The 19,086-nt window shown below is 41.0% G+C and overlaps 3 protein-coding genes across 3 annotated transcripts; 2 read left to right on the forward strand and 1 right to left on the reverse strand.

Moving 5' to 3' along the window:
* The first annotated feature begins 1,417 nt into the window (after positions 1–1,417).
* On the forward strand, positions 1,418–3,611 carry LOC117498998 (gap junction beta-2 protein-like). The gene is made up of 6 exons (XM_034151222.1): positions 1,418–1,480; positions 1,984–2,155; positions 2,246–2,398; positions 2,761–2,909; positions 2,987–3,193; positions 3,307–3,611. Exons 2-6 carry the CDS (start codon positions 1,985–1,987, stop codon positions 3,392–3,394), a joined length of 768 nt encoding a protein of 255 aa, XP_034007113.1. The 5' UTR covers positions 1,418–1,480; position 1,984; the 3' UTR covers positions 3,395–3,611.
* A 3,863-nt stretch (positions 3,612–7,474) lies between these two features.
* Positions 7,475–9,414, forward strand: LOC117499223 (gap junction alpha-3 protein-like). The gene is given in 5 exon segments (XM_034151601.1): positions 7,475–7,543; positions 7,633–8,192; positions 8,694–8,812; positions 8,866–9,000; positions 9,170–9,414. Coding segments are annotated over 5 exon segments (1,128 nt in total).
* Positions 9,415–15,090: 5,676 nt separating this feature from the next.
* On the reverse strand, positions 15,091–18,784 carry hpxb (hemopexin b). The gene is made up of 10 exons (XM_034151204.1): positions 18,686–18,784; positions 17,571–17,593; positions 17,373–17,456; positions 17,143–17,294; positions 16,891–17,044; positions 16,260–16,472; positions 16,065–16,157; positions 15,801–15,931; positions 15,563–15,710; positions 15,091–15,483 (listed from the first exon to the last, which is right to left on the reverse strand). Exons 1-10 carry the CDS (start codon positions 18,748–18,750, stop codon positions 15,257–15,259), a joined length of 1,290 nt encoding a protein of 429 aa, XP_034007095.1. The 5' UTR covers positions 18,751–18,784; the 3' UTR covers positions 15,091–15,256.
* Between the last annotated feature and the right edge of the window lie 302 nt (positions 18,785–19,086).

Genomic DNA, 19,086 nt, shown 5'->3' on the forward strand with positions numbered 1-19,086 from the left:
CTCTTTTGCTCTGTTGTGGCTGAGAGATCAGACAGTGGGTCTTTGAGTCCGGTCTTGCCACTAATACCCATTCATTGATATGCATCAGGACTAAGTGTTATTCTGATAATGACTCCATTAGAATCACTGACGCCCTCTCTGTCTCAACCTTAGCCGTGTTTGTGCTCCTGGAGATCCTTGCAGCTCATGGCAGAGCAATGTTACATACAGTGATGTGAGTCAGACAATACTATTTTTACATTGTCCAATACTCCGCCAACTTTATTAATGAAAACTAATATTAACTGTGGTCGTTTTTGTGACTGTTCTTAGCTACTTTGTGTCTTTTTGTAGTCATTATTTGAAATCTTTGAAGGTACATTTATATCTCTTTGTAGTTGAGTTGTGACTTTTTGTAACATTTTGTGTCTGTGGTCATTTGTTTCGCCTAGTGTCTCTTTGTCGCCATTTTAGAGTTTTATTGTAATCATTTTGTCACTGTGGTCATTTTGTGTCTCTTTGTAGTCGTTTTGTATCTTCCTGTAATCATGTTGTGTCTAATTGTAGTCGCTTTTTGTCTTTTTGTGCTTATTTTAAATATCTTTTTAGTTGATTTATGTTTCTGTTCTCATGTTGTGCATCTGTGTAGTCATTTTATTTCTCTTTGCAGTATAGTTTTGATCTCTTTGTAGTCATTTTATATTTTTTTGTGGTTACTTTATGTCTCTTCCTGGTTGGTACGTGTCTCTTTGAGCCTTATTGAAGGTGAAGGCCACGACGGCCCCTGACCTCCCTAAAAGTCTTAATTTAAATGTCATCAGCCACAGTCATTAGCAGCACACAGAGCGCACTGTCCTGAGGCCTGTCGCTGCCAAGTCCTGGTTGGACCCTGAAAAGTCAGTTTAACGCTACCTGTGTCCTGTTACAGTCACAAAGGGATCTCACACACACCTACCTTAAACTCCAATACAATTGTGTCTTTTCAACCCAACAGTCGTTTCATCTTTTATCTCAGAATCAGGGCATCTCAACTCTGCTTCTTTGATTGTGCCCACTATCTTCTTCATCATTTTCCACTAACATTTTGCTGCTCTCATCATTCACTGAATATCTCAAAAACAATCCCACCATCCGTTCACAGTGACAAACCCAGTATAGTAAAAGTTGTCTATAATCAGTGACATTGAAATAACTTCAAAATCCCACAGTTTTGCGTTGCTGCTCAAACGTTGAACACAAAAACATTCCAACTGCAAGGTTTTATTTTGAAAGTCTCACAGGAAGTCTCATCATACTCTTCTGGCAGACTTGGATGTGTATCTTTTATTCCCCACAAAGGAAGGAGGAGCTGCAGGTTAGTGTTTTCTCAATATTTGAGACTCAGTACAATCAATTGCAATTCATTTCCATGATGTGAGAGTGAGCTGATTGTTTGTTTCTTTGTAAGAAAAGGACAATGTGGAACATATTCCTGCAAACAACCTGACTCTGCAGACACAAGGTGAGAAAGAAACTCTTTCTTTTTGGTTGACTTTTATTATCATCATCAATTATTCATATAAATGTGTTTTGGAGAGTGTTTAACAAATGGAAACTCTTCATGAATATTCCATGATATCCATACAATAGTCAGTGAATCCATGGTTGTATGTGAATGGTGATGCTCAGTGTACTGTCAGTACAGTGTGTTCAGTGTGTTTTCTCATGGAATGGGCTCGGTACAGTCCACAGTGGGCAGAGCGGTTCATCAGTTCACATGCAGTCTGGCACCGGGCCTTCTCTCTTCCTCCTCTCACTCTCATTCCTTCACATCCTCTTCTTCTTTCAAACTTCTCTTTTGTTTCATTGCCTGTCTCTGCAGCTTTTATCTCTTGCCACTGCCAGCCTTCTCAATTTCCCTCAGTGCTGTCAGATGTGTAGTTCAAAGAAACCAGCCGAACCTGGTACATAAATCCCCTTTATACGAAGTCATTATTGTGTAAACATTCTATTTTTTCCCCACAGGATGTCTTGGCCAATTCTCTACGCTCAGTTAGTCGGAGCTAACCGCCACTCCACCAGCCTGGGCAAAGTCTGGCTCTCGGTGCTCTTTATTTTCCGAGTCATGGTGCTGGTTGTTGCCGCTGAGAGCGTCTGGGGGGACGAGCAGTCTGACTTCACCTGCAACACACTACAGGTAGGGCCCCCATGAGAAAGAATACAACACGTATAAATGAACTTAACTGATCTGTGTTGTTGAAACAATCTGTGTCTGTCTGTGTTGCAGCCCGGCTGTGAAAACGTCTGCTATGATCAGTTCTTCCCTGTTTCCCACATCCGTCTGTGGTGTCTTCAGCTCATCTTTGTCTCCACACCACCGCTCCTGGTCACAATGTATGTGGCCTATCGGAACCAACGTGATAGGAAGAGGCTCCTAGAGGTGTGTGGATTTGTCTGCTGTTATTGCAGGAGACAAACATACTGTTCAGCCCATGTCTCGTCTGTCCTGACATGGGTCATCTTGTCCTGTTTTTTTTTCAATGAATTGTTCCTTTTGTGTCTAGTTTTCATGCTTAATTTGTCAAGTTTTGTCTTTTCTTGTCTCTTCTTATCTTGTCATGTGCTTTATCGTATAATCTTTTTACTTTTGTTTGCCATTTCCTGCTTTATTTTGTCACGTTATGCTTCCTCTACCCATGTTATACTTTTTTCTTGCCATGGCATGCTTTATTTGGTCATTTATTAGGTAGTTGGGTCTTAGTTGTATCTTGTCATCACGTTATGTTACATCTTGTGTTACAGGGTTCAGGTAGATCTAGTTTCCTCAGCAACAAAAGCCAAGAGGAAGATTTGGACACTCTAAAGAGACGGAGACTCCCAATAGCTGGCGCCCTCTGGTGGACGTACGCCTTCAGTCTGTTGTTCAGGCTGCTGTTTGAAGGAGGCTTCATGTATGCTCTGCAATTTTCTGTGTGCCATATTACTGGTTTTGGTATAATCGCACCAGTTTGCATCTTTGTCTCTCCAGGTATGCTCTATACGTAGTGTATGATGGTTTCCATATGCCTCGACTGGTGCAGTGTGACCAATGGCCGTGTCCTAACCTGGTGGACTGCTTCATCTCACGGCCCACGGAGAAAACCATCTTCATCGTTTTCATGGCCACCATTTCCTCTATCTGCATGGTCCTCAACATGGCTGAACTGTCATATCTTGTTGCCAAGGCTGTCACTAGGTAGAGGCATTAATCAGTCAGGTGATTCATTAAAGTCTGAAGTGCTGCATCCTTTCTCTTGGTCATCAAAAGGCAGGGAGTCTTTAAATGCTTGAAAACGTCTTCTTTTTCAGGAGTCTCTGTGGTCAGAAGGAGAGAAAAAGAAGATCCAGCAGAGAGAGGATGCATAATAAGACAACTCAGAAACTAGTCTCAGTCTGAGGAAGACTTCCAAAGACTTTCAAGCTGAATGATTACAAGTGGTACTCATATGAATGATCAAGAACATTTTTAAATGCAACTCAAAAAGTGAACATTTTCTATGATACTTAGTGTAACGTTCAAGGGGTGGAGAGAATGGAAACTGTATTTTTTTACATGATATTGACAAGATTGTATGTTAAAACTTTAATTCACTGAATGCACTTGCGGTTTCCTACTTTTGTAGCACAAATAAAGTTTCATCTTATCTTAACTATGTGTCAGTCTAACTGTTTGATTAAATCACTGCTTGATAATAAGGATGCTCCTGTCTGGGAAACTGACTAACTATGGATTGACTTTGTTGCAAATTATTTAGTGGTACAGTTTCAAACAAATCACACAGAATATAGACAAATGCAGTCAAAACCATTAACATGCATTTAACCATGTGACTCATCAATTTAAAAAAAACAATGTAACAGGACACAACCTGTACTGTATTCTCATTTATATCAGATGCATGGAGTGGTCTACTGTTTTGACCTGTGTTGACCTCTGCTGGCGGCCCACGGTGACTGCACCACCTGAGCGTCACTGACACACAACAGGAACTGATGTCACCTCCTAACAACTAACCATGGTGAGACATGCACAATGATGACTTTGTTACTTGCTATGCAATGCTATTGCTTTTTTTGTTGTTTTCGAATAATTTTTACTCATTAGTCTCATTGTTGCATATTTCAATCTCAATCTTGGTCAGATAAGAGTATGGGATAATTCAGATATTCTTACTACTTCAGTGCAGTGAGGGAAAGTAACTAATGCTAGGCTATATGCTGCATTATAATATAAGATAAGTAGAGCACACATAATTATCACTTTTACTTTTGGCACTTTAAGTACATTTGTATGTTCTTTTTTATTCATCACTTGTACTCATAATAGAGTATATTTACACTTTAGTACTTCCACCTAAAGTTTTCCTACACTGCATTCATATCATTAGTTTTAAACGGTGTAGTTTTATATGAGGCTTGTCAGTGTTGTGATGGAGTGCCTATTCTTTCACATACACACGCGCACGCAAAAAAGCACGCACCTCCCCCCATCACCCCCCTCGTGCGCCCCATGCACGGGGATACCAATGTGTGACAGTAGCGGATGGCCCTGGCCACGCGGGACGCAGCCGCTCCGCTTCGCCTTCGCTAGACTGGCCTCGCGTCTTTTTTTACTCCCTCTCTCACCCTCCCTCTCTCCCTCTGTAACTCGCTCTCTCTCTCTGTCTCTCTCTCTTTCTCTCTCTCTCTCTAATCTCACCTACTCCTCGTTTAGCCCGCCGGTGGGAGTAAAAACAGAAGAAGAAGAAGAAGAAAAAGAAGAAGAGGGAAGGCGCTGCGGGAGGATCCGTGTTTCAGAGGAGAGCGGTAAGCAGGTGGAGGCTGCAGTGATGGTGTTGTGGAGTGGGAGGGAAGAGGAGGGATTATCACCCTTCCACCTGCTGGATTAGGAGCACCTCTCATGCTGCGGTCACTTCCCTGTGGGAAAGACGGCAGACAGGAAGCCACTAATATTTCCTAGAATCATTTTTTTACATAGAAGCTCGGACATTTTTTAAGAGATTTTGTGTTTTCAATGATAATCCCAATTATTAGTAAAAACACACCAAACGGAGTCCTGGATATTAAATTAGGATGTGTTAGACACTGTCAATTAGCCTTTGAGTTTGTATGAAGTGTTCATCTTTTTGGTCATTTTGGAATTTCTCAAACAAGCTAGACCATCAAAGTTGTTAAAGCCAAGAATTGGTGTAGTACAAAATATGTAATTTTAATATTTTCTATGTAATACTCAAAACCAGTGTTCCTAAATGGTGATTTATGATTCTTCTTGCAAATAATGTCCATCATAACGCATTGCAGCTCTTAACCACCCTGCTGTTTTCTCAGTTGATGTTACTTTCTCTGGGATAAAAACCTCACATTTGGACACCCTGATTGACTCTTGCTCCTCGTAGATCGTTATCTAAATTTAAAGAGCTGTTGATGTGCTTCTTTAAACTGTATTGTACTTTTACACACATTAAGCATCTCTATTTATTTGTGGTATTGCACACATTTTAACACATTTAAGCTTATTTATTTTCTTACGTCACCTCTACGCACCTTATACAGCTTAATAAATTGTTATCAAATATTGTACCCTTTAATACACTAAATGCACTTTTACACGTGTTCTTTCCGTTAATTCCTCAGCACTTGTTGACCGTTAGTCATTATCAAGCTCTAGCATCATTTCCTTGTGTAAACCAGCTATGTGAGCCTATATAAGTTAAAAAACCTAACTTATAATGTTTATGGATGTGCATCTAACCAACATCAGGCTATATGATTAAAACATAATAGTGTTTCATGTGAGCATTGCCTCTGTCCTCATATCTTAAAAAGGTTTTCGGGGTGCAAGCGGCAAGCCAAGAGTTAACTGTTTGGGCTGTTTTAGCACAAAGACCTCTGATCCATCAAAAGCACACGGCAGCCAGGACAATGTCCATCTGGCAGCTTCTCTATTGTCTGTCTTGACAGATGGTATTTCATCAGGTCAACACATCATGTACATGTTCACATGCCACTGTTAGATTGGCGTTTCAGTAGACAGTTACATCAGTCCACATAGACTGAGCATTGAGCAGCTTTAGGGTGTGGTAAAGTCAGACTTTTTCTGGACTTAAGCAGAGATATATCAAATACTTTTATTGTATTAAAGGGGCAATATTACAGAACGCAACTTCATTTGACTATTTGATTTCCTTTTGTTGCTTTTTCCGACCTCTGATCTACTTATTGTGAGTGTAAATAAGAGAGAAGTCTTGGGATTACCTTAAATATTATATGTTACATAGGTTACAAATAGCTTCAGATTGGTGTGGTACTGTACATTTGAGTGTGTGTGTTTGCACGTGTGTATATATCCGTCAATCCCAGGCAAACATTTGCCCTCCTCAGCATTCCTGGGATGTGATGAGTCCAGCATTCATCCGGGACAACCTGTTATCCACTCATTCACTTCCCACAGATGGCCGGCCATTGTCCACTAGCCAGCCTGCTCTGCGACACACACATACACAAATAGATGCATGTCTGTACGCAATTTAACATTTGGATAAAGTAAGAAAGGCATGCACAAACCAAGTTCCCTTACATGCATAAATACACACACATAGGATGACTTACAGTTGTACCAGGGCTCCCTATATTATTTGCATTAGTGCCCGTACAAACTTTAGGTCCTGCTGCATTTTGATGTTTGTGGTGTAGCCAGAAGATATATTGGTCGTTCTTTACTGTCTGATATGCAACCAGAGACGTGCCTTTGGAGCTAGAGTTTAGAGATGACTTCTATGTTTCACACGTTTGAAAGATAGTTTCAACTAGCTCATTCTCAGGCGATAGCCGATGAGTCCTGAGATTGCATTTTAAGCCAATGTGTTACGCCTCTTCTGCTCTAAACACAGACTGTTGCAACCAATGCTTGCTCAAACCTGATGAACCAGAACCCTTCAGAAACCAACATATTCTACTGTCGCCAACATACTCTCAATTCATATGTAGGCATCTGTTTATAGAGATGGTTCTTTAAGCAGTCAGACAGTCACTAAACATGAACAGTAAACATACAGTTTGGTTGTATCCTACAATAAGTGACTCCATACAGATGAAAATAATTGGTGATATTTATTCTATGTATGTGACATTTTATCCATGTTTGAAAATGACATATAACACATATTTTTTTCTCTCCTTTCCAGATCAAGATAGTTTTTCTTCTGATATCTGGTCGATGGATTTATCACTGACAATACAACAATATTTTAGTAAGTCTGCCTTCCCCTGAGGAATCACAATCTGGTGCCGTCATTGGGTTTCCAGCAACCACATTGTGTATTCCACAGCTGAAAATAATAATGAACAAATGCAATATTTATGTTTGTTTGAGAGATATTTACTCAAAACTGCCCAGTTGTTTCAAATGACTGCCTTTTTTCTTAACACTAAAAGTTAAAACTCTTGTTTTCCATCCAGGCTAGAGATCGAGTGAAGCATGGGGGACTGGAGCTTTCTGGGGCGGCTGCTGGAGAATGCTCAAGAACACTCCACTGTGATTGGAAAGGTGTCTGATTGACTTTTCATGAACTAGATCAATATGACACGATCACATTAACTGCAGTGTTTTTTAATCCCTCCATCCTTCCTCCCCAGGTTTGGCTTACCGTCCTCTTCATCTTCCGCATCTTGGTTCTGGGCGCAGCAGCCGAAGAGGTTTGGGGCGACGAGCAGTCGGACTTTACTTGTAACACGCAGCAGCCCGGTTGCGAGAACGTCTGCTACGACGAGGCCTTCCCCATCTCCCACATCCGCTTCTGGGTGCTGCAGATCATCTTTGTCTCCACGCCCACCCTCATATACCTGGGCCATGTGCTGCACATAGTCCGCATGGAGGAGAAGAGGAGGGAGAGAGAGGAGGAGCTCAGAAAGGCCGGGCGGCACCAGGAGGACAACGACCCGCTCTATCACAATGGAGTCGGTAACGGAGGAGGAGGTGGTGGGAAGAAGGAGAAGCCGCCTATTCGTGACGAGCACGGCAAGATCCGTATCCGCGGGGCGTTACTGAGGACCTACATCTTCAACATCATCTTCAAGACTCTGTTTGAGGTGGGCTTCATCCTGGGACAGTACTTCCTCTATGGCTTCCACCTGAGGCCGCTCTATAAATGTGGCCGCTGGCCCTGCCCCAATACGGTGGACTGCTTCATCTCCAGGTTAGACAGTTTGTGTTTGAGTGTTCAATGCAATGCAAAACCACATTTTGTACTCCACGGAAATCATATGACTTTGTACACTCACTTGAAATGATCATCCTCTGGCCTGTCCCCCCTTTGTTACGTTGTATATCAACGTTATATTCAGGAGACCAGGCTGCTGCATGACAAACACATGCAAGCCTATATTCCTGGTGGAATACCTTGTAACACAAATACGATTTTTTTGGAAATAAACATTGAGAGCACAGACCAGGCCAATTCCATGGGACCAACATATCCCAGTTATCAGCCTAAGTTCTTGCTTGGCCTCTACTACACACTTCCACATAATCCATGAAAATTGGGCTAGTCATTTTTCTTGAATCCTGACAACTCAAATTCACAAGATCATAAGATTCTTGTCATGTGTTAAATGATTTAATTCATTCTATGTTATACTATTTTGTTCTTTTTATACATTTGTGAATGAAATCTGATCTTGTCTGTCTGTTTTCGCAGGCCCACTGAAAAGACAATCTTCATCATCTTCATGTTGGTGGTTGCCTGCGTGTCTCTGCTCCTCAACCTGTTGGAGATATACCACCTGGGCTGGAAGAAGGTCAAGCAGGGGGTCAGCAGTGAGTCCATCCCATACTCCTGCATGAACGTGATGGGGGGTGGAGCAGCGGAGGGCGGAGCCTACAGTCCAGCTGAAGCCTCCCCTGCAGTGATGTCTGTGCCCGCAGCACTAAAGATGGACGAGTTCCACCCAGACGACTTCCTGTTGGAGGCCCTGCCCACTTCCTTTTACGGCGAGAGGGGGAGTGTCGGGGGCCGCAGTCAGCTGATGGAGATGGATCAGAACTGGAGCAACATGGCGCTGGAGCTCCACAATCGGGAAGGACAAAACTCCTCCTCCTGCCCTCCTCCTCTGCCCTCTCCTCCCACCACCTCCTCCTCCTCTCCTCACGGGGAGAGCACCCCGCCACTCCCAGATGGGGAGGAACACTCTGAGTTTCCTACACTTCCTCGTCACACCCCTCTCTCCCCCCTTGCACCGGAGGAGGTGGTGGATGAAGAAACTACATCGCCTCGAATGGGCCTACATGACGACTTCACCGTGGTAACCAGGGCGGAGATGCACCCGCCTCCTGCTTCTCCCGCGCCGAACATCCGGAAGCCGAGTCGGGCCTTCAGGAGCGGCGGCGTCCGAGCTCGTCCCGACGACTTGGCAGTGTAGCTAACACACACACACACACACACACACACATTTACACACATTTACACAACCATTCAGACATGATGTGTACACATAGAAAGCATGCCCTCCAGCTACTGACATGCCTGCATGAAGAAAACACTATTCATTTGGAGGGGGCTGCTCATTTTAATCTCAGAATGATAAGGTAGACGTAGAGATAGAAATAGTTTGGCCTGACCAGGCAAACATCATAGTTGATACGTGCAATTAAAATAGATGTTCAATAAACAAGCCCAATCAATAACTGCAGGCAAGGAAGGCAATTCAAAAATAAAAAGAGAACTTAGCCAAAATAAAAACGCTAGCTAGTAGTATCGATCTTCTTCGTGAATAAGCATATTTATTTGTATTAATCCTTGAAACATACCATCAGCATTTCCTTAGCAAACTCACTTTCACACACGGCAATATATATATAATATACTATATATATATATATAGTGAGCACAGACACAAGTAAGAAGAGGTTATAGTGACGATGACGATGATGATGATGATGATTCTGGTTGGACTAACTTATAAATTGGGGGCGTAGAGGCAGCGTTACTATATTCCTTTATTTTCATTTATCTTTTATTTACTTTCTGTGAGACATCGGAGGAGAGGTTTCTTTATTTTCATTTCTTACCGTGACGTGATGATGGAGCCGAACAGTCCGTGCGTCGTGTCCGTACGAGTGTGCCGCGCTCACACAGCCCGGAGTTTCAATGAAGAGAGGGACTCACCGAGGTCCCACCCTGAGACAGAGTCCTTAGGCTTCACAGGCTGTGTGTGTGTGTGTGTGTGTGTGTGTGTGTGTGTGTGTGTGTGTGTGTGTGTGTGTGTGTGTGTGTGTGTGTGTGTGTGTGTGTGTGTGTGTGTGTGTGTGTGTGTGTGTGTGTGTGTGTGTGTGTGTGTGTGTGTGTGTGTGTGTGTGTGTGTGTGTGTGTGTGTGTGTGTGTGTGTGTGTGTGTGTGTGTGTGTGTGTGTGTGTGTGTGTGTGTGTGTGTGTGTGTACCTTTAATTATGTTTCAGTGTTTTAAAAGATGACATCTCTGCAGTTCCATCAGGGTAAACTATAAAGTATATACATATGTAAATATATTCAAAGTATTGATAGGCACCAAAGATGTTTTTAGAGAAACTAGCTACATTTGAAAAACGGTAGTTTCTGCTCAAGCTGCAATTTATAGCGACTTTTACCTAGAAGATCAAAAGTGCTTTAGCGTTTTCTGACATTGGCCCCACAGGTCACTTTATGCAAAAATCCAATGTTAGAAGACTTGAGGTCTTTTTTTTTATATTACACGATCGAGCGCCTTAACTATGTCTACAGCGGTTTGAAGCTCTGCAGCTTGAACAAATCACTTCCCCTTCTTTGGGATGCTTGTGTTTGCAGTGTGTTACAGAACTGTCGAGTGCCCCTAGCTGATCTGTAGGAGGACTCTAGGTTATTTTTCTAGACTTAGATTATACTGTAGCTTTTAGATTTTTTGGAAAAAAAGAAAGCGATATGATCTAAAAAACTTTTATTTCTCTGTCAGTTCTTAACAGATATCCCACATAGGAATGTTCATTTTTCCTGTTCTTCTTATTAATTCCTGCCTAAAGAAAAAAACATAAACCAAACCGAAAATGGCTGATTTAAATGTACTTCCCAACAGCTTTATTTTATCAAATCTTACTCTGAATGTTTTCATTCAGGAATTAAAAAGGCTCCCTATTAGCAAGAGGACAAAGGATTTAGGTTTGGGGCGAACATCATTCTGGGTTTGTATATCTTTGTGTTTCTCTCCGAGCAGAATATAGGTTTCATATACTTGGAATAATACTAGAATAATACAAAAGTGCTAGCTATAGCATTTAAACACATAACCAAAACAACCCAATATAAGTCTGATTTGAATACGTTGACATTTCGAAATAAACAAAATGTTGTTTTTGTAGTTTAAAAAAATAATCTTAACTCAAGGTCCCCTTACTCACTTTCTCTGAACCTTCAACCACATCTCACGGTCTTCATTGTTGTTGTAGTTTTGTCCAGGTCTGTTTCCATGTTTCACTGTCAGCTAAGTAACCCATGGCGTTGTCCTGAAAGAACACCGTGGTGTTCGATAAGTCAGATCTGAGAGTGACTCTCAAATGGCCACATATCGTATAAATAATAACACCCATGGCATCTTGGAACATCTATTAGCTCAACAGTTTATGAACGCTTTTGGATTAAGCTCAGAGTTAGAATTAATGGTAACTTATACATTGCTTATGTTAATGTATGTATGTTCATCACAAATTATTAACTTTTGCACATTATCAAAGATTATGATTTTTTTATAGAAATAGTTTGGTGGATTTTTTTCCAGTCTTGAAGCTTATCAAAGTCTCCTGAATGCAGCTTGATAGTGAATGGACTGAGAGTGGTGACTGACTTCCTATCTAACTCTAACTAAGCCAATACGCTCGTTGTATTGTATTTGGAAGCAGTTTTATTATCAGTCGCTGGCAAACTTTAGTTAATACTCTTTTTGCATTTGGTAAGCATTTACGAGGTCCAGGCTTCAACATGTTGAAGTGGTTTCCGAGGACATTGTGCTTATCAAACATTGTTAGTGCTCTCCAGACTAAATGTCTGCCCTGTAACTTCTGATCACTTCAGGCAGGATTTCAGCATGAACCAAACATATATATATACATATATATTTGCTTTTCGCTGACTCTGTCGAATGTTTACATGTCTCTCTACAAATCTTGGGTGCCAAAAAACAACTTCAGCTGAATCTGGCAGCTGAAGCACGTTAGCTGTGATGTGTCAAATCTAACCTAAGATATTTGTGCCAAAGATTTCACAATACAGGATGGAACCTGTAAAGAGCTTTGCTTGGTAGCCTCAACCCGAACCCTAACACCGACATTTTAAAACCCCTTTTATTATTCTGGGAACAATTGTTGACCTTTGTCTCTAAAAGACGACAAAGGTCATTGGACTTATTACAATCACTGAAATGTGTTGTTGTTCCTCGCTGTTCTTAGTACTGACAATATGGTGATAAAGATTTGCTCAGTTAAATAGTAATAGATCACTGTAATGAGGATATGAAGATAGTTTAAATGGAAAAGAGAAAGGGTGTCCTTGGAAAAGGGATATCAACATATTTTTGTTTATTTATGGGAATAACAATATGATTAGACTTGGAGTGGACGAAAGAAGAACCTAAAGCGGTTGTTCTTTTCTGTCCTTAATACTGATTGAGATACTTTTGGCCGTTCCAACTTTTTTCCGGATGTGGATGAGCCTTGAATGAAAGGTCCCGTGAAGAAAAACAGAGGTTATGTGGAGGGATTTTCACGGCGCCCCTTCAAGCAGGGACACAGAATCGCACGAGTTAGAAAAATGAAGAACCACCCTGCTATTCCTCCCGTTGTCAAACAACTGTCTTTGAAGAGAAGTGCCTTGCGTCTGAACCTTTTGTTAAAGAACATGTTGATGTAAATGTTCATTTACCTCAGATGTTTACAGAACTGTTACTGAATAAACTTTTTGTACCATACCTATGTCTGTCATGGTTTGCACTTTCTTCCTGGATCTCTTTTCTTCTGTGTTCAATGAGTGTTTACCCTCTGTTATTATTGTGCTGTGCAAAAATACAAGATTGTGCCTTACCACGGTGATGTTTGTGAGTTTATTCAACGTGATCTCATTGAAATGCCTTTTAAGGTCGCTTTGCATTTAGTGTTTTTTTGCATATAACGCACGGACCTCATTCACAATATGTCACGAATGTACGAGCATTCGTAGATTTAAACGAGTAGTTGACGTGAATACAAACAAAACTCCTTGGTTCTTTTTTGGCAACATAAGTACTCGTTTAGGTGAATGAAAAGATCATGGTTTAGCGTACGTGTAAATGTCACATACGGGCACGCGCTCAAAGTTTTAAACACGTGGTTAAACTAAACTATGACATGTTTAGACAACAAAACTACTAGGTTGTGTTTAAGGAAAATGTCATGATTATAATAACTACATTTGTTAGGTATATTCAGTAATGCACGGAGGTTAAGTAGTCAACAAAATAAGTAAACTGAGTTTTTTGTTTTACACAGGACTCAAACACTGTCCTCCTCGATGTCCGTGTCCCCCATCTTTCTGGATTTTATACTCGGAATATTATTTCTAGAACAATTTCTCTGAACGCTTTATTGGTGCAGGGTGAAATTCAGTTTGGCCTATATAAGATACTTCTAGCTGGATGCTCATGGTCCCCAGAGAACCAATCATCATAAATACAAATTGAAATTGAACAAAATAAAATAAATGTTTAATATCTAAGCTTCCGTTATTAGTATTACTGGATAGCTGGCAGCTGTGTGTGTGCAAACGCAGTCCGTACTGTCTGCTGTGAATATGTGTATCTGCGGTGGTGTTTCTATGTGCACGTGAATTCACGTTTCGGTGCAAGTATGTGTGTGTGTGTGTGTGCTGTGTCCTCATGGCCTCGCCCATTAAGCCGTGCTGAGGCCAGCACTTCCTTTATGCGAGCTGAAAGTCCCAGGGATTTTGTCTGAACAAAACCCTCTCCAGGGAGTGAAAGGGCCTTGAATGGCTGCTAATGCCTCCCCAGCTCTGGACTCTTGGTGGCTGCTGCCTACGTGACCGTACGACCTGATATGGGCATGGACAACACTGAAATACTGTATATTGTGATAACTAGACTAGAACTGTTTTTGGTCATAAACGTTTTGATTTTAGTGTAGTGGAAATTGAAAGCTCACTTTGTTGTTACGGGGAATATATTGAAAAAACGGACAGGAACTTAAATTGAAAAGTTATTTTTCTTTTAGACATAATATAAACACCCAACACAAATACAAGCAGATGATAGCCGTTAAAAGCTCTCGAAAATAAAACTATGTACCTCATAATACCATATTTAAAAAAAAAAATACAAACATTTATAATATATTGACTATTCTATTAGTGAAAAGAAATCAAGAAATTAAACAAATATTGGGAGCAAATCTGTGTGTGACACAAATCTGTGTGTTTTACGCAGCACTGCTTCAAACCTTTAATATCTGAAGTAAAAATGCCTCTGTCTGGCTTATTGTTATGATCCGGCCTTATTTTTGCAAAAAATTAAACAAGCATTTCTCCTAATAGAGTCCCGGTCTGCAGAACTTTAGCACAGCTGCAACTTGTTGCTGGCAACACCAAGTGGAACAGCAACTCCCTTTCATTTGTATGAAGCTGCCAAACATTGTGGCTGAATGTAGAGTTGTCTCTTTTGTTTTTGCAGTATATTGCACGTATATTGGCTGCATTTTCACACTATTGCAGAGTATTCACATATTTTAAGGCAGTTCAGAGTATTTAGTTAAAAATCACAATTGGAAAATGTGCAAAAGGACCTGCTCCTTAACCTGTTCATACAGTATCAGCTCAGTTTGGATCTGATCCGCTGTTACTTCTGCTGTAACTCATTCATTTGTACAGTAGGGCCTCTTGTGGCCAAACTCCATCATTACTTTAAACTTTGCCTTTGGATGTTATTCCTCATTATAGTTCTAATTTTCACATATGCAACTTGAAAACATCAAACCAATAATACATGTTATTTTCTATGATAAAGACACCATAAATAGTGGCACACCAACCACTACAAGGACACTCCAGTATGTAGTTTCAACATTTTATTCATCATGGGGGGGACACTTTTCCAAAAACTCACGTTTGTACCTGTTTACTCTCTGTTTACCAAGTGATTTTGATTCTTATGGATAGATGCCATTTATTTTCTTGCGTGCGTAGTAGGGGAATAAAATGTTTGACTGTTCTTTCATCCTATTCCTCACATCCCATCATTGCTCTGGTAACATTTAGAGGCTCAGGGGCGATTCTGCTCATAGCCAGTGTCATGGGGCTTTCGTAGTGGTAATACGTTGCACCCTTGAACACATTAATTCCTTCTGCACTGCACAAAGCAGCGTCAATGCCGGAGAAAGGCAGGGGCCTCTCCTGGATCACGACCCTGGGCGTGGCAGATAGGTCCACCGCACGAATCGTCCCTCCTGTTGAAGAAATATTTTAGGAGTCGAGCAGAAAACTTTTAACCCAAAAATGAATTGGATAAGCCCGTAGTAACCTTACCTATGATAATATGAACTGTGTGATCATCAGGACAGACGAAAGCAGCGTCCACGTGTCCTTCAATGCCGAGCTCCTCCTTCAGGGTTTTAGGGTATCCTTCAATCAGGGTGTAGTGAGCAGCTGCTTTGTAGATGTAAACCTGATCATCCTGCGTGCGTTTGGGAGAACAGGGTGTATTCATTTCAACACATAGGCCTAACTACATAAATTGGCTTTTTGTTGTTACTTTAAGGCCTACCTTAATCAAGTAAATTTTATCAGCGTAGGAAAAGACAGCATCCACCCCGTTGGTCACCTCCGTCCACGACCTGGTGATTGGGAAGGCGTGGAGGCCGTCACGCCTGGTGTCCAGACGCATGTAGATGGGGCCTAAAGGGGGTTTGAAATACAGTCTTAAAGAAAGCTTCACAGCAAGTTCTTCACAAATGATCAAAGGAAAATAGCTCAATGTTGGAATATTCATTTAAAGACCTCTTATTTTGTTATTATTTTGTTACTTTACCTGCGAAGAAGTAACTTTTGCCTGCATCATCAGTGGTGATGGCATCTATTTTGACATCACTGCATTTCAGGACTTTGTAGTCACCGCCATGACCTGAACAGAAGATTATACATTCACCCAAAATACATCTGTTTCTATTTCTTACAAGAAACTCATTTGAATCAAACTTCCTTGTTCTTTTCTGGATGAACTCACCGAAGTTGGGGCACTTCATGAAGTAACTGCGGGCGTCCTTTGGGTAAACACCGCTCACCTCTCCGGATACCGGGTGGAACTTGGTGAAGTTGTTTCCGTGGAAACAGTAGTAGTGCTCTAGCCAGCGCAAAGCAGAGGTGCAGACGGGCAGGTGGGACCACGTCTTGGTCTTCACTCTCTTTGTTACAATGTCATAAACATGTACATCCTGTCCTGTGGGGGCAATTATTTGTTTGAATGTGCTCAATTGTTAACAAAGGTCTAATTAAAACGTATGTGTATATAAATACGTGGACGTTGTTATACACGGGACACAAATAGTCCTAGTTGCCAATACCCTCTTCATATTATAAGATAAGATAAACCTTAAATGATACCTGTAGGAAAATTGTAGGTGTCTCCCGACTTCCGTTATAAAAAAGCAAAAAGTCATCATAAGCTGTTTTTTACAGACGACCTTACGACCTGTGTTTGGGGGAAGAAGGTCTGGCTTTATGACCAAATGTATTCCCGGTGCAGCTACTTTCCTCCACTAGGGAGCAGCATTATCGTTATATTAGTGAGGGAAGCACAGTTCTGTGATACTTTCCACTCAGCGAGATGAATATTTCTACCACGAATGCCAACTCACCCTTGAAGAACAGAACTGAGTCGACCATGCACTCTCCTTTGGGGCACTCCACAGCAGCGTCCAGATGAGAGGGGACTCCTGGGAAGTCTTGCTGGATTTCTTTCGGATACCCTTCTTCCAGATTGTGGTCATAATAGCTGAACACCTTGTCATCCTATAGATAAGATCAGAAAAAGGACAGGTAGAAATATAGCTTTGGATAAGAATATTTTGACAAACCACATCACAAGTAATAGTATCCGTGGATCGTACCAGGAAGAAATAGATGTGATCGTGGTCGTGCTCTATGTTGTGCATGCGGAAGGCGGCATCAACATGGCCGATGTTATGGATGTCATTAAGCTCCTGGAAGGACTCATTGGACAGCTGAGCTGGACCATGAAAGCCTTCCCACAAGTGGCTACCTGAAGGGAAATCATCAGTTTAAAATTAGACTAGTTAGAATATAAATTCCATTGTTCTTTATCAGAAATGTTCCGCACCTCTGAAGAAGAAAGTGGTTCCTTGCTCGTCAGGAGTAATGGCATCAAACCCAAGCCCATCACACCGGTCTGGTAGAGAAGCATCTAAGCATGGACATAATATCTCTTGTTACCATTAGAGCAACTGAAATTATTGGAAAATACAGTTAATGTGTATATGAGACAGGTTATCATTGTAATATATATATTTAAACCTACCGTCTACTGCTGCATCATGGTGCCTGTGGATCATAAAATAGATCCTTAATTTCCACCACATAACATTTCATTTCGAAAAATTCTTGAGTCATGTTGAAACAAGGTCAATCAGTGACATGATTGACTATGCACCAGGGGCGGACTGGGACTAGAATTCAGGCCAGGATGGCTGGTTTAGCTGGTGCACCAGCTGAACCAGCTAAACCAGCTAAACCAGCTAAACCAGCTAAACCAGCTAAACCAGCCATCCTGGCCAGCTAAAAAAAACAGCATCCATCTATCACCAGTTTATGTTTAATAAATAATAGTATTAAATATACCATGCTGGAAGCTTACCAGGATTCCAGGTGACCAGCATACATTGTTTAAATACTGGTATGATTATTTAAACTAGAGAACATAAATATATTACAAAGATTCATTGTGTCATGTATTCTGGTATCTACAAAAATAAAGACATTGTATAGTGTTCATAACAGTATTTTATAAATAGCAATAAATAGTAGTTAATATAATAAAATATACAGTAACAATACAAATAACAACCAACCTGCAAATCAAACTCAAAATAAATATATTATCTAAAACAGGTGGATTTGATTTAAAATAAAAGTAATAAATAGAATTCAATATTTAAATGGTAACGAAAACAGTAACACTATGAGAAAAAGGCTGTCAGCGCAACTTAAATGATGACGTTAAACCATTTTTTTAAAGGGCCGGCACTGTTTTATTTGATCAATTGATCCAAACTGTGGACTTTGAGAACGAACAAACACAGTTATGAAATGGATAAACAGTGACTTTCTACTGCATTGGTTGTACTGGGAAAGCACAAATTACACATTAGTTACTCATTGCATCTGAAGCAGGACCCATGCATTTACTGGATTTATGCATTGATTTGCACTATATAACAAGCTATTATTTTTTGTATTCTTTTTGCTTTGTAGCCTAAATAAACACACAGAGTTCTCTTTTCAAGGCTTGGAACAACTCTTGGAAATGCACATGATGTTGGCAGTAAAGGATCTTGAGATCAGTATTAAAACTAGCACATCATGACCTAATGAGTGTAAATGAATTTCAAGATGAAATAGTTGATTAATACTCACGCAGGTGCTCCATTAGTAAGGGCGAGTGCTAGGCACAGAAACAGAGTTTTGGTGAACAGCTCCATGCTGTGCGGTCCTCTGATGTGAAGTCAGACTGTGGAGCAGAAACTGAACCTGCACTTTATACTGCTGTGTGTGTGTGTGTGTGTGTGTGTGTGTGTGTGTGTGTGTGTGTGTGTGTGTGTGTGTGTGTGTGTGTGTGTGTGTGTGTGTGTGTGTGTGTGTGTGTGTGTGTGTGTGTGTGTGTGTGTGTGTGTGTGTGTGTGTGTGTGTGTGTGTGTGTGTGTGTGTGTGTTTACATACACTGTGTGTCAGAATTTCCGTTATTGCAAAATTGGGCAATTACTCATTTGCTGCATTTGTTCTTTGGATCAGCGTCTTGTTCCCTTTTTTGATTGATT

This window comes from Trematomus bernacchii, unplaced genomic scaffold (assembly GCF_902827165.1).
Source record: "Trematomus bernacchii unplaced genomic scaffold, fTreBer1.1, whole genome shotgun sequence".
Taxonomy (NCBI): Eukaryota; Metazoa; Chordata; class Actinopteri; order Perciformes; family Nototheniidae; genus Trematomus; species Trematomus bernacchii.